General features: G+C 49.1%; 1 protein-coding gene across 1 annotated transcript in view; it reads right to left on the bottom strand.

Annotated features, from left to right (window-relative positions):
• The window catches only part of adamtsl3 (ADAMTS-like 3), a 113,051-nt gene that overhangs the window by 85,972 nt on the left and 11,230 nt on the right, over positions 1-15,849 (bottom strand). Inside the window, exon 3 of the mRNA XM_062549954.1 lies at positions 13,815-13,934. Coding sequence (XP_062405938.1) covers positions 13,815-13,934 — 120 coding nt within the window. The remainder of the gene's footprint in view (positions 1-13,814; positions 13,935-15,849) is intronic.

Raw genomic sequence — 15,849 nt, 5'->3', positions numbered from 1 at the left:
TCTTATAGCTGAGACCACTGCCATATGCAATCATCTGCTGTTCAGCTGTTGCTTTCAGACATCTCATTGAAAACGCTGAGCCGCTGAAGTTTGTTGACGCTTTTTAATATTCCTTACTTGGAAGGAGAGAGGGCAAATCCTCTCAGAGTCTGGGCTGCTTCTGACCTGCATACGGAAATTAGGGCAAGTTCCTTTGAAATTCACCCTCAGTGCCAAATCCTCAACAACTCGAGATGCTCTCTCTGTGCAACAGGCATTTCTGTGCGCAGAATGTATCATCTGCAATGCTCACCTTTTATTGTTGTGTCTGTCGGCCACACGACACTAAAAAACTGCCTTGATTAGGCAAAGAGCAAAAAGCAAGTCCAGAGAAATGGCTCTGAAGGACATTCCACTTGGTCTCTGGCCTCCTAATGGGTTTTTTCCCTCTCTGTTTAGGAGCAGAACTAAGTGTTCCCCCTCGCTCATAACTTGGGTTATTTATGGCTTTGATCAATGAGAGGCTCTCCTTGGGCTCTCCTGAGAACTAATTCAGCAGGGCTAGGAAAAAGCAGCAGCCATTTGCCAGACTCAAATCAAGAGGATTGAGAGAAATTATAGGCGTCTGATTTAGCTTGATAGGAAGAGAATCAAAGGACATGTTTTTTTCCCCCTCCTCCTCCTCTTTTGAGAAGCTTTAACAAATTATCACAATTCCGAGCATGGGAGCTTTCTCGTTTTTGTTTTTTTTTTCACCCCCATTTCAGTCCACTGGGGTAACAAAAAGATGGGAGTGAGCCTCGACGGGGACAAAGCAGGTGGACACACTGCCCCCTCTGAAACGTCCACTGTCTAACAAAGGCCGCCGCTGGCTTTTCCCAGGAGGGGGCAACACGGCGGAAAATCTATGCAAGGCTCCCTTTGTAACATGGCAATGGTAATCCATTTGAGCCTCCCTAATAAAAGTTAGTGACTGGTGCGGCGACTGGGAATGCACTGTGTCCCTGTCCGACCAGGATAACATGGCACTCCGGTGGCAGAATAACCATGGTAACCTCTCAGTGCCCTCGTCCACGCCCAGCGAGGGGCGGGAAAGTAAAAGGCGGCATTTTGTGTCTTCTTGCCGTTTTAATTCGATCTGGCTGCAACTCTTCCGAGTAAGCAGCCTGTCACTTTGAACACGGACTGTGACACAGGGTCGAGTTGGAAGAGAGAAAGAGAGAGACAGGGAAGGAGGGGGAGAGAGAGAGAGAGGGAGGGAGAGAGAGGGAGAGAGAGAGAGAAAGAGAGGTTGGACTGTTTGATAAATCAGACGTCTGGCGTTGGAGTGCTCTGGGACGTCTGATGCTGATTTATGATCCAAGAAGACCCCTGCTTTTCTAGCCCTCAAAGCCACAAATTCTTCACTCTGAGATTTTTAACAATGACAAAAGCTTCCTTTCTCCATATTGAGTCAAACCTGGGGCCACGCAATGAAACAGCTCCGATGTAACCTCGACCTTGACCGATTTCTTGTTCTGTTCCCCATCCATACTCTACAAAAGCAAGGAAGTCATCTGCCAAAAAAGAGACCTACAAAACCATTTTATACAAGCTCCAGGAGCATCCCGTTGACATGAAAAAAGGCATTTCATCATTTGGAAATCCACAGAGCAGCCTCCTCCACAACAAAATATATAGACAGCATGTAAATCTATCCTGCACTTGTTACAATGTGCAACTCCTGCCCTGGTGCAGAACGACTCTCCAGGTAAAAGCTTTTGGAGTTTGAAAGGTTTAAGTGGCCAGCAGGAACAAAACAACTGATCGTGATTCCATTTTGATGCTAACTTGAACGATTTCCATCTTTTCCCCCCCATCCTGAAGAAATACGGCTCTGGGGAGGCGAAGATTCTCACCCCTGTCAACCAGACCAACCGGTTGTACGTGAGAATTCCACCCCAGCTCTTCAGCAGGCATGCTCTCGGTCTTGGCGTGTTTTTATAGAGTGTGCAAATTTGCAGTTGCAGCAGTAGTTCTGCTAATGAGTCTATGGGGAGACAACAAGCTGTGATTAGTTGGTTGACTTCTCGTGGGCCTCTCTCTCTCTCTCTCTCTCTCTCTCTTTCTGTCTCTCTCTCTCTCCACAGTAAAAACATCACAGGCTGTGATTAACGGCAGGTGAGACAGAGGATGGCAGCGTTTCAAAAGGCCGGCCCTTGCTGCAAGCCACTTCTTTAGAGGCCTATCATTATACTCCGGAGCTCGCCACATTTTATGATACAGTACAGAGAGATATGTCCTGCTTCTTCTCCTAACACATAAAACTTGGATGAATCATAGGCAGGATTAAAAACAATATCTCCACTTTTAGAGACTCGGTGTGTGCATGGGAAGGGGGAGCAGGTTTGTGTGTGCCTGTGTCTGTCTGTGTGAGAAAGGGTGTGTGTGTGTGTGTGTGTGTGTGTGTGTGTGTGTATGAGAGAGAGAGAGTGTGTGAGTGTGTATGTGTGAGAGAGAGAGAAAGAGAGAGAGAGAGAGAGAGTGAATGCGTGTGTGTGTGTGTGTGTGTGTGTGTGAGAGAGAGAGAGAGAGAGTATGTGTGTGTGTGTGTGTGTGTGTGTGTGTGTGTGTGTGTATGTGTGTGTGTGCGTGCGTGTGCATGTGTGCAACTCCACAACTCCAGCTTGGACTTCTCTCATTTGATTTAGCAGGTAATGACTTTCGCATGAGTTCCATTTTTGCCCTTGTTAAGACGTCTTTGTGTGATTCCCTGGCAGACGGTCCCTTTGTGCATGCGTTCAGCTCTAATTGAGGCAACCCTTCGGGCCTTTATCAGATCTTTCCAGTGCGCTCAGAATCAAGCGAAATTCCTGACTGGACCAGTGCAGAGGAGAGATGCTTCTCAAACTGTTATCAACTCTTGTTGTCTAAATGCCTTTCTGGTAGAAAAAAAAAATTCCCTCGCAGGAAGACTTTGCTTTGCTGCATCAGGCTGAGCCTGGCTCACAGCAAAGTGAACTCGCATTCAGGCCACACAGTAAACACGTCGTGTCTTGTTTTACTGTGTGGTTTTTTAACGAGCTTTCTAGCCCCCTAAATTTAAAAAAAGAATTGCCAAGCTCTTCTTAAAATTTCTTTATCAACAGCTTAGTCGAAGATTAACATAGCAAATGTGTTGAACAACCTTTGATGTGCACGGAATACAAATCAGATGAAATTATACCTTAATGATGCTGATTTTGGAGAAGGTTAATCTACTTTATTAATCTCACAGCCTTATACAGAACATGAAGGGTTTAGCAGAGGAAATGTGTGACGTGATTGCGCACCGCAAGTCCTCGGGTAGTCGTCAGTCTCCCTAATGATGGCCAAACAAGGTGCAAGGGCCAGGGAGGGTGTGTTCGCCACACACACACACACCTGTTGTCCAGGAGGATCTGGCTAACTGGAGAGACCTCCCCACCAGCAGAGAGCTCTTCCAGGGGAGGGGCACGGCTCCCTCGCCACCCCTTGTCTTCACGGCTGACTTACGGAGGAACCCGAGTGAGCGAATTCACACATGTGCTTCTACGCGGCCGCGGCTGTGGCCGCCGCCGCCGTGGTGAATTTACTACCTTTGGAGAACTTGAACCCGAGCAAATTACACAACAGGTGTGCAGCTGTTCCAGGTCCCTGAGCTGACGGTCCCGAGCAGGTCAGGCTTTACTCGGTTCCTGCGCTGGAGTGGAGAGGGCTGAACTCCATTCACTTTACATCATGCACAAGTCCTGCGGAGAACTCGCTGGGAGCCAATGTTTTACTCTGGCAACAAAAATATATGCTCAAAAAAGATTTCATAAAATACTGCTTTCCCCATGAAAAGGAGGGCAAAAGAGGAAGTTTCAGGTTTTGGACATCTTAGACGGCCCTCATTTAATTTACAAAGAGCACTAATCTGGAATTTGATACTTGGGAACAACCAAAAAAAACATTCTTTTACCTTCATTCATCAGTTTTTCATGTGTGCTTCTTAATATAATACACGTGCAATCCATTACTAACCCCCACAAGCCCCCGTGTCTTACATCAGCAGTCCAACACTCAGGGGGAAAAATTGAAAGGTCTTCAAAAGTGTCTTTGCTGTATGGCACACTCAGTAATACAGGGGAAAAAAAGGACTCTGCAACCTTACAATAACATCCAGCCATTATGCCACAGGCTAATGCAAGAATAACACTGGTCTGATTAATAGACGCAGAAGGAGAAGTGGACATGACAAGCTCCTTTCTGCTGATAATACACCCACCACATTATACAAGGCCTTGGGGCTGAGCACAGAAAAGTACCCTTTCTTGTGTTTAAATAGTATGCAGGTAGAACGGCAGGAGAATGAGAGCAGGCTTATTCATGCATGTGTGTACAGTATGTATGGGTACAGTATGTGCGGAGTAGTTTTGTTTCAATTTTGTGCGTGCACAAACAAAATGTCTATGCTCTGCTGTGCTCAATAATCAAGCGCAAAGTCATATCCAGGGTTTGCTGTGTAGTAGTGAAGCAAGTTAAAAAACAGGGCTTATCCTCATCATATCGTAATTATACAAGTTTGCCTACTTAACATTTTCTGTCCTCTCTGCTGTTTCGTGCTTTTAACATACAGCAAAGATTCTTACTTTGTACTTCCTTCATCATTAAGGATCAAGGACTAACCAAGGACTCCATCTCAAATAGACCAAAAATGATTGCTGCTTTTTTTCTGACATGAGAATTGAAATAATAGTAAAAACCACAAATACTACAACACCATAAAATAGAGTTATCTAGTGTAGATTTTAGATAATGTATAATAGGTGTCTAAATGTTGATGTGACAAACAGATCATTTACTAGCAAACCTCTTTCATTCAAATCTCTATTGGTTTATTTCCCCACAACTACAGGCTGTTTATGCATTCTGACAAAACCCGACACAGAATCACTGCTTACCACAAGCACATGTGTTTCAGTAAGTGCATGTATATGTATGCTCATCTCTGTCTGTGCGTATGTGAATGTGTGTGTGTGTGTGTGTGTGTGTGTGTGTGTGTGTGTGTGTGTGTGTGTCTGGCTGTCTGTATGTGTGTGTGGGTGTCTGTCTGTCTGTGAGTGTGTGTGTGTGTGTGTGTGTGTGTGTGTGTGTGTGTGTGTGTGTGTGTGTGTGTGTGTGTGTGTGTGTGTGTGTGTGTGTGTGCGTGTGTGTGTTTGTGCGTGTTCTGTTTGTGTGTATGTGTATGTGTATGTGTATGCGTGCACGCATGTGTGTGTGTGTGTGTGTGTGTGTGTGTGTGAGTCTGTATGTGTGAGTGTGTGTGTCTGTCTGTCTGTGCTGTGAGTGTATGTGCCAGAAGTCAGAACTTTCTCTTTATGCACTCCCTCCTAACTGCCATTGGTGTCATTCCAGATGTTCCAGCCTCTGGCTGGTAGATGACCCTCGGGCCGTCCTCTCTTCCTCTCCCAGTGACTTTACGGCCTGGATCAGGCACGGGGCCAGCTCTGCAGCCAGCAAAGTGTTAAAAACAGATGTCAGGGGTGATCATTTTTAGATTTGTCAGGGCACAAAGCAATTTGTATGTCTGCACTCTGTCATGATGGCGTGTGCTGCCAGCACACACACACACACGCACACGCACACACACACGCACACGCACACATACCGCTTGCATAGCCCTATACATGAACACTCACACTTTCACTCTCTCACACTCACACACTCACACACACACACACAGAAGGGCGTTAAAAGCATGGGATCTGTCTTGCAGATGGAGACAAATTTGTTTTCGCAAGTGAAAAGTAAAAAGAGAGACGTCACAGGTTTTTTTGGTGCACTTGACACCGAGAGTGAAACAGTTGAAGTGTCTTGCGGAGGGCAGGTGGAACGCATCACTGGGAGTGAGTGAGTGAGTGAGTGAGTGGGGAAAACAATGCAGCGTCTGTTGAGCAAGAGCGAAGCGGAGAGACAGCCCTAAGCAATGTGGCACCAGAGACTGCAGCCAAACACCATCTCTGATACGCCGCACCACAGCTACGGCGGCCGCTTAACTCAATGACCGCGACGAATGAACACACACACGCACACACACACACACACACACACACACACTCTCTAACACACTCTCTAACACACACACACACACACACACACACACACACACACACACACACACACACACACACACACACACACACACACACACACACACACACACACACACACACACACACACACACACACCAGGATGTGGATAAATATGTGAGATGTAGATCTGGAGAAACAAAAGAGACAGATGGTAATGAGGCTGAATTACTTGTTTCCCGGCTTTTCAAAGCCGTCGAGATGACACGTTTATTTTGTAACAATGCAAATGAAAACCTGAACACCACGTTCCCTGACACTGTCCACGGTTTCAGCTTACCACCTGTCTAGACTCTCTGTTGCGCGGGCATAAAAAATAAAGCGCTGTCTCCATGTTTAATAGAGTAGCCGCTAACAGCTGCTGCTCTTCCCTCTAGGAAATCTCTTCATCAAAAATCTAAAAGACTTGCGGTTTAGATGCTCGCTGGCGGAGTGAGTCAGCGAATCTGAGCCCAGTATTGCTGACGCCATACTTCCCCCCCCCCCCCCCCATACATCTGAGGAAGCCAAACATGTAAAGCAATAAACATTGATTCCTCAGGTATTTAAGGGCTCTAACATCAAAACTCTTCAGCCAGCCTGTCGGATCGGGCGCGTACACACACAACCTGAGAGTTTGCCAAGGAGGGACTGTGAAGGTGACAAGCACGTCTGCTGTGGATGACATCAACCCCGCAAACCCTCCACATGGGTCAGAGAGTCTAAGAAGGAGCTCTGTTGTACAGGGCAGGACTCCCATGGGTACCATGCAGAGGCAGAGGGAAGCAGGGGAGGAGGTGGTGGGTGTGTATGGTGGGGAGGGTAGTTAAAAAAATTAAAAAAATACCAAACGAACACACCTCTCGCTAATATCTGCACAATGAATTAGTGTGCGCGCCGTCTCCGGTTACTTATGTCAAGTGTTAGCGGCGGTGGCGGCGTAGCCTTGGCTGCCCCGGTCGTTGCTTGTCAGACATTCCTGAGGATTAGGCAAATGGGAATTTGCATTACACGCTACTGAGAGCGCCGTCAACGCGTGGAGGTGTGCAGGAGACGAGAGAGAGGGAGGGAGAGAGAGAGAGGTAGAGGGAGAGAGAGAGAGACAGAGAGAGAGAGAGAGAGGGAGAGAGGGCCCTTTGTGATGCAGTGGTGGTGGCAGAACAATAATCCCTGTGGGGAGAAGCCAGAGCGAGATATAATTTGGAATTATGCAAATACACATTAAAAATAGATCAAGGCGATGGTGGGAAAACAGCAGGCAGGCGGGCGAGCGTAGCCAAGGGCCTCGGGGAGGAGGAGAAAATCGCCTGTTTCAGCCATCTCCAGAAAAGAAAAATTGCAAGGTTTTAATTAGAGAAGATAAAGAGATGTTCTCAACAGAGGCACACACACACACACACTCATACACACAGACCCACACAGAGAGAGAGAGGGAGGGAGAGAGAGAGAGAGAGAGAGAGAGAGGGAGAGATACAAAGGTTATTTTCCACTTTTCCACTCCTAATGAAGTTTTTGTCCAACTGTTTGGCCCGTTTTCACATCGATCGCCTGCCGGTGTGGACAGAGAGAAAATGAGAGTTGCGGCCGGGCCTCCGGGATGCTCGCCACTGCGCTGGGGCCGGGCCGGCGCTGGCAGAATAAGGCAAATAAACAGGAGAGGGCTCGGGTGAAACTCAGAACCCATTTCCTCTGCGCCGGCCCGCTGGTCTCCCCAATCTCCTGAGCTGTGCTGAGCATGCCATCAAGGGATTTTCAGGGTGACTGCCCGGCTGACATAACTACAACAACAACAAAAAAAAGGAAGAAAACTCTCGAAAAAAAAGTCGGAAATCTAAACTGAGGAGCACAAGAGTTCCCAACTTTGGAAGAAAGGGAAGCGGGGCAATCTGCCACCTCGCCTGTCTCCTCTCCCTAAGTGGACAGATTCCGTATCCTCCGAGGCCTCGGCGACCACTTCAGACTCCACAGTTGTTGCTAAGAGTTGGGCGGCTAATTGCTAGCGCTGCTGCCGGCTCCTCTGACCATTGAGGCTTTCACTGTCAAGTGGTGTGAGGAGCTGTTGTAGTCCTGCGAGGGAAACGGCGGGGACAAGAGAGCGCACAAGTGTACACATTAGGTACTTACACACTTGAAGGCCAAGGACAACACAGGGGCAACACACTTACGGGACTGCTGAGAGCTTTAAAAGGCCACAAACTCAGCGGGAGAAGAGCTACTCCTCTCTCACCGACATACCTGTAGCTTTACAACCCATTTCTCTCCTCAGAAAAAGGCATTTTCTTCACGTCTTGCGCCTGGCTTTAAACTCCAGTCTAACGGGTACGGGGAGAAATCCGAGAGTAAATTATTAAGTATCACTGAGCCACAATTTCTGCTGGGGAAAAAAAAACTGACAGGCACAAAATGTCTATTGTTTTTCTTCCAGTGAACAATCTAGAATTTCAGTTGTGTGATTAGACAGGATATAGACCACCCACGAGACAGGAGAGAGTTTTTCATTCCGACTGTCTCTCCACTCGCGGGTGTCTTGTGCTGAGTCACTGTGCATAATTGCGATTATGATAAGTCTGGGCGTCGCAGTTTTGAGCAGAATGAAACAAGACCTGTCGATTGCACAAACAGGGATCCGTGCTGCCTGCCTGCCTTCATCTCCCGTATAAATAGCCCAAGCAGACACGCCACAAACCGCAGTGTGGCTGTGGTGAATTAAGCTTCAGGCGCATGTCACCTAAAAAATAAGCACCCAAAAAGCCATTAGCCATTAGCCACTGACCACAGTTTCCCTTTAGCTGAAATTAATTATTTCAGTCCCGGGCCCATCCATTAAACGGCCGTCTGCCTGCGCAGTGTCAGTCTTTGTGTGCCGAGCCGTATTCGGGGGGACGCTGGGCTCATTTAGTGGAAACAGTGCGCCGCTGTGTTCTCGGGTGCCAGAGCTCGGCTGGCTCCCCTCTCTCCCCTCCGCTCCGCTCCACTCCGCGCGCTGCCCGGGCCAGCGCAGGTACCCCCGACCACATGAAAAAACCCATTAGATGGGTGACGGCTGTTTACTGGCGGGCGCTGGTTTACGCTCGGGCTCGTTTGGCCTGCCCCCGTCACCCGCCCCACCACTCCCGAGGCCTGGCCAGAGGGCCGCTAGGAAAAACATGTGCTTTATCTATTAGCGCTAGCCTGGTGTCTGAGAGCAGGCCGGGCCTGGGGCCGGGGGGGGGGGGGGGGGGAGCAAGCCCTTCATCTGTGGCTAACCTCAAAAAGCAGCACTGGGATGCCATGGGCTGCTCTCTGGCACGGGTGAGGGCTAACGTTTCGGGGCGGGGGGGGGGGGGGGGGCAATTTCGCACGAAAGGAGCACAGCAGACCCATTTGCCTGGCATTCTCGGACAGACGGACTCCACCTTGCAGAGGCTTTGAGCTGCAAGTGCTTTTCACATCCGCTGACGATGGATGGATGCGTTTGCCGACAGCGGGCTCGAAAGCAGCTCGGCGGTCACGGGCAGACCGACCCGGGGAGGTATTTGCTGTCCCGTAATAGACTCGATGGTGGCTTCAAACACTTGACTTGTGTTTCGCTCAGCGCACAGACATCCCGCTGAACTTTCAAACGCATTGGCTCTCCTGCCGGTTCCCCCTTTGTCCCCTAAACCCTGCTCAACGGCACACTGTAGCACTGACGCCGGATGGCTGCAAAGCCAGAACAGCTGCCTCGGCAGAAAAAGTACAGGACAACACACACACGGACACACACACGGGGACACACACACACACACACACACACACACACACACACACACACGTGCCTATTTCAGCACTGTCCTGGGAGGGCATTTGATAGCCACATGGTAAGAACGGTGAATTATCAGAGGCCAAGCTGAAGGATGCTGGGAACCCCTCAGTGTGTACATACATACGTCCCGCTGTCCAAACACCAGGAAGTCATACGTCTGTTTACATGACTGCCGTGCCACTGGCAGATTCCTACAGTAAATCACCCAAAGGCTGCGCTTGTCCCAGCGCCAGCGGATTTCACGGCCTCTTGGAGCGAAAGAGAGAGAGAGGGAAGTACTGCAGAGAGACAGAGAGAGAGATAGAAGGAGGGAGAGAGAGGGCAAGGAGAGAGAGAGGAAGAGAGAGAGAGAGAGAGAGAGAGAGAGAGCACGTTGCTTCTCCAGCACGCAAACCACAACGCCTTCGGCCACTTTAATGGCATGAATGGGACTTGTCACAGGCTTCTCTGCCGCAACATCACGGCCAGAAAAAGCGGACCAAGGTTAGAATAACACAGGCCCCAGCAAGAAAAAACAGTTTTCCAGGGAAACAAAAATGTACCTGAGCAAATGGCTCCCAGTACTGGCTTCAGTAGAGTCGGAGCAGAGAGGAACTCCATAAAAAAGAGCTTTGACTGGTAATGTACCTGGAGCCAGCTATTAGAAGTGGCTTACCAGGACAGATCGACCTAAATTCCATGTAAGTCAAGATGTTCGTATTAAATCTCTCGCTGATCTGTACCTACAGTACAAGGCAAATCTCCAGGTCCTCTGTCTTTGACTGTCCACATCCCATCACAGGGTTTGTCTGAGGAAATAATGCTCCTTTGACATGTGACTCAAAACATACTTGAGGTTAACACTATCCATCTTCACTCCGTAACATGAGGCGTGAAAAAGCCTGACAATATTATGAGTTATATACTTACACACCAGTATTCTTGGAATGAGAAGTACTCTTCCACGCAAGCAGTGTGTGCGTGTGCTGCTAGCCTCGGCTCGCTGCTGTAGGGGGGTTATTGTCTTGTTGCATCAGTTACAGAGGAGAGAACCATGTTTTTCTCATGAGCAAATCTGCAAGCCAGGGTGTGTCAGCCCCTTTCCAAAACAGGTAAATTATACTTTGTAGTATTCCCTAAACACAAGACCCTGTTGTGAAAAATGACTAGGAAATGAAATCCACTTGGCCGCTTTGATGACATGAAGTTCAATAAGTCAATTCAATTCATTTATTGGGCAATCCATTTTACTCCGGAGCATTTCATCTATTATCCCCCGGTACCTGCGAACCTTTCAGTGCTCATAACGCAGTAGCATCAATGAGCATCTCTCGCTCTCTCTCTCCCTCCCTCTCTCTCTTTACAGTTTGTGATGGTGGTGGGCCTGGACTGAATGCCAGGCAGGAAATTCAGAACGTCTCCTCTGAAAACCCTGGCGAATCGAGTCATGCAAAATGCAGCATGTTCATCTCCTGTCACCCCCCGTCCGCATGCCACTGAAGAAACAGCCCCGTCTGTGTCATCTCCGTGACTGGAACAGTATTGCAGTCATTCCTGTCAGAGCTAGTCCTCTGAAGTGATATTTCATCTTAGCCCTTCCAAAAAAAAAAGAAAAAAAAAGAGGCCACCGAGTTCACCTAAGTTCATCCTCCTCGGAGTAAGCTATACGGAGATCCGCTCTCTGGCGGGGAGTGTGCTGTCTGCAGTCATGGCTTAAACAGAAATATGGGCCATTTTATCTTGTCTGTCGTTATCTCGGCGACTTGAATAATAACACATTCACTGAGAGCAGGATATGCAGCTTTTACGAATGAGCTGAGGAGTCCTTTGTGCTGAAAGGGGCCTGCTGGGACGGCTGCAGCCTGACAGTGATAGGGCACAGTGCTCGCTCGCTCCGTGGAAAACCGTCCGCACATTTATTATAAAAAAGCCCCTTCTTTGCCCATTTCGCTATAATTCACGTCAGATCCACTGGGCATGAGATGACCGTGGGGCAGGATTTCAACAAACCTTCTCCACCCACCCCACCCAAGCCCACCCCACCCCACTCCAGCCCCCCAAAGAAAGTACTGAGCCAACGTGCTGAGAGGCTGCTGGAAATTGCCCCGACGCTGCTCGATTTTTGCTGATGAAGCCAACACACTCTTAACTACGTGTCGTTCACTGGAGGATCTAAATGGGTGAAGAGAAATTAATCATTCGTTAATAAATGAAGGAAGCCCCGTTAGCCGAGCTTATAGATCGTCCTCTTCAATGCAAGCTGGCCAGCACTGCAGTAGAGAGACACTTGTTTCACATTTCACAAGGTTCCATCGCTGGCACAAGGTTATGCCACAGAAATTGGGGATTTTGTAAGGAAATCTCCATTCCTTTGTGCTAGTAAAACTCGCACAGAGCCCTCCAAATCCATTTATATCTCTTTATATCACTTTCTCCGGTTTAGTATGCTTCGCAGACCCCATTGCTGCATATTTGAAATTCACAGACAAATTTAGTCAAAGTCATATGCATGCACTCCAGACCCATCTGGTATCATTGTGAAGTTAGGCGCAGTTAGTTAGCCACGACTATACGATTTCCTCGAATAATGACATTTTGTGAAAGCCAAATAAACCAAATAAATTCAGATATACTTTCATGCTGGGGAGATTACGCAAACCAAATCTCTGAAATTTAATTAAGACTCGGCCTCACACCTCGTCCCAAATCTGCAGGGACGGAAAAGCTGCTTTGCTAAGGACGACGACGCATTGTTTTGGGCTTCTGAAAGATCATCTGTGTTTCATTTAATGGGTGAAATGCTCGAGCTCCAAAATCTACTCTACGCAATACACCCACTCACACACTCATCTGTGCAAGTGTGAGTGTGTGTGTTTGAGTGAGGGAGAGAGGGAGGGAGAGAGAAAGAGAGAGAGAGAGAGGGAGAGAGAAAGAGAGAGGGAGGGAGAGAGAAAGCAGAGGGACCACATCTGCCCACTGACTCAAACTCCAGCTTACTCTCTGGAGTCTCGGTCTCTCCTGTATCAACGCCCCCCCCCCTCTCTCTCTCTCACTCACACACACACACACACACACACACACACACACACACACACACACACACACACACACACACACACACACACACACACACACACACACACACACACACACGCACACACACGCACACACACACACGCGCACACGCACACGCACACACGCACACGCACACACACACACACACACACACACACACACAGCAATGTTCTCATAGTGAGCGCTATATAAATCAGCAGCCCGGTCTGGCCTTAAAAAGAGAGAATGGACTGTGCAGGAAGATACAGCACAGAGTCAACATCTTCCCCTCTCTCCGCTCATACAATGACACTATTGTCCAGTCGTTTTTAATGCTGTCAGAGAGCACGCCTGGCCTGGCAGAGCTACCGAGAGACGACACATCACTGGGGTCACCAGACTGCTATAACCGCCATGCAAATACAGAGTAGCCATGCGCAGATCAATAAGCCATGAACTCAATTTTCCACAGCGCAGGCTGTCATCCGCGGGTTTGCCTTTGATACCTAACACTCTGGGGTGTTCGAGGCGGCGAATCAACGGACGTTTTTTTTTTTTTTGATGGGGGAGAGAGAGAGGAGCGCGGTGTGATGTCTCTCCCGACGTGCCGATCTGATCTGGCTCGGAGCTGTCAGCAAGGTCGTCACTTTCCCTCTGTCCAAACAAAAGGCCTTTCGCAGGGCTGTGTGGGCAAGATGGCGGCCACGCTGGGGCGAGCTCAAGAGCGGCCCGGCTCTGCTTGTTTGCACAGAAGTTCTGCCCCCTGTGCCACCCTGCTAGCCATCCATCGTGTGTGTGTGTGTGTGTGTTTGAGGGGGTGTGTGCGGTGAAACGAGGGGATGGGTGCGGTGGTGGCAGCTCTGCTTTTTCAGGTGGAGGGGGGTTGGACGTAGAGAGCTTTGCTCACCTGATCGTCCGAGCGGTAGGTCAGAAGCTGCTCCCCCGTCGTGTCCTCCAGAAAGCTTCCCTGGGGCGACAGCGCAAATTCAGGAAGGAAGTAGGCCGTCTGCGACTGGCTCGCTCCCGTCTGCAACAGGAAACAACAACAACAAAAATAAGAAATAAAATAGAGGAATAGAGAATTAGAACGAGATGACATCATCTAACGGCTAGGACATTTGCAGACGTTTGACCTGTTTGTGCTTGAATGGGTTCCTAAAGAAACTCAGGCAAAAAAAAAACCACAAACAGCACACGATGGAATATATGATGATCATCTGCTTGGACAAGCTAGTGATGAAGCCTGCAGAAGCATAAGGTTTGAATCTGTGTTGATATAACCGATGATAGGGAGTTCCAAAAGTGTATGCATGAATGTGCACTCATATGCGCTCGGGTGTGTGTGTGTGTGTGTGTGTGTGAATGGAGATCGTATAAGCAAAGCGTCTTGCGCCTTCGCATATGACACAGTCCATGTGTCCAGACTCTAACCCTTATTTGCATTAAATCACAACAAGCCTCTGTTGTGGTTCCCCCGAAACGCACTCACTCGCGGCAGCGGAGTGGCAGCACATTGCATTGGACGTATATCTGGCTTTTGCACGCACGGCGCAGATGTGGCGAGTGCACTGCTGCTCAGCTGCATGCGGTCCCTGTCCAAGAGCATAAAGTCAGTCCGCTGCAACAGCCCATAAATCAGCGCATTAATCGCTCCAATATTCATTAGCAAAGCCAAAATTCTGGACGCAGCATGTGTCGTCAAAAGAGCCAGTAAAAATCATTTTTACCAGCCCTGTGATTATTGCCGGTGCATGGCGCACGGGGAGAAAAGGGGGCTAGTCTTTCGATAATCCAAATAAATCTACTGAGGACAGTTGACAGTTTATTTCAGCGTGGAGCCTACTGACTAGATTCCACGCAGGAGAACAGTGAGAGCAGAAAACACAGGAATAAAACAAAACAAAAAAAAAGAAACTTGACAATGCTTCGGGTTTCCAGAATGAAATTCCCTCTCACGGAGAAGAGAAATCAAGTTATGTCAAAGCGCACACACTCCCCAAACAACAATAATCCTCAAACAATGAGCGAGCTGTGCTAACGGTTACTCAGGAGGTGATTCACCACGCCGGGCCCACGCGGCTCACGGCTATTAATAATTAATGGAAGTACTGAGGGAGGGAAATAGAGACGCACCAGCTCAAGGGAGTCAACTTCCTCCACTGCACTCAATACAATCAGGCATTTGTAATGAGCACCAAAAAATTCTGGCATCGACACTCACACAGACACAAAAAAGGCGACCTTCCCTTCCACTCCCTTCGCCTCTCTCTCCCTTCCCCTCTGTCTCTCTCTCTCTTTGTCTCTGTCTCTCTGTCTCTCTGTCTCTCTGTCTCTCTCTCCCTCTCTCTCTACTCTCTTTCTGTCTGTAGCATAGTGTAGTGTAGTGGTGTGTGTAGAAGACGTGCGACTGGTGTCTATGAATACATTTAGCGCTGGCTGACGCAGGCTTTTAAAAGCACTTAGAGCTCAGAGGGCTAGTAGGCTGCCTGGCACGTGCTCCCATTAGGCCTCGGCTTGCTTTCATCAGCGCCGTTGTGCCCCACTGACAGGCCTGAATTAGCAGCCCCTGCTATCACTGGCACCGCCGCCGCCCGTCTGTTCCAGGTGCGGGTCGTGGCTCTGTGATAAAGTTGAGAGGACGCTATCGAGGGCCTTCTGTCCCCCCAGAGTGTGTGTGTGTGGGGGGGGGAGGGGGGCAGGGGCTCAGGGCCGGGGGTGTGGGAGAGTGGGAGACGGAGGGGGGGTGGGGAAGTGATGGGGTGGCCTGGCCCAGCTGACAAGCCTGAGCCTCATGCCCTCCTTTCCTCCTCTCGGGAGAGCCAGACACGTTTTTCCCCCTGCAAACTTCCACCCAGACTCTTGCTCAGCCTAAACAAGCTCCATCTGCAGGCCTCCCCACCCCATCCCACCCCACCCAACCCAACCCCACCCCCCAGGCCCCC

This window comes from Sardina pilchardus, chromosome 11 (genome assembly GCF_963854185.1).
Source record: "Sardina pilchardus chromosome 11, fSarPil1.1, whole genome shotgun sequence".
Lineage (NCBI taxonomy): Eukaryota > Metazoa > Chordata > Actinopteri > Clupeiformes > Clupeidae > Sardina > Sardina pilchardus.
The sequence above is the reverse complement of the archived record's forward strand: the minus strand, read 5'-3'. Positions and strand labels throughout refer to the sequence as shown.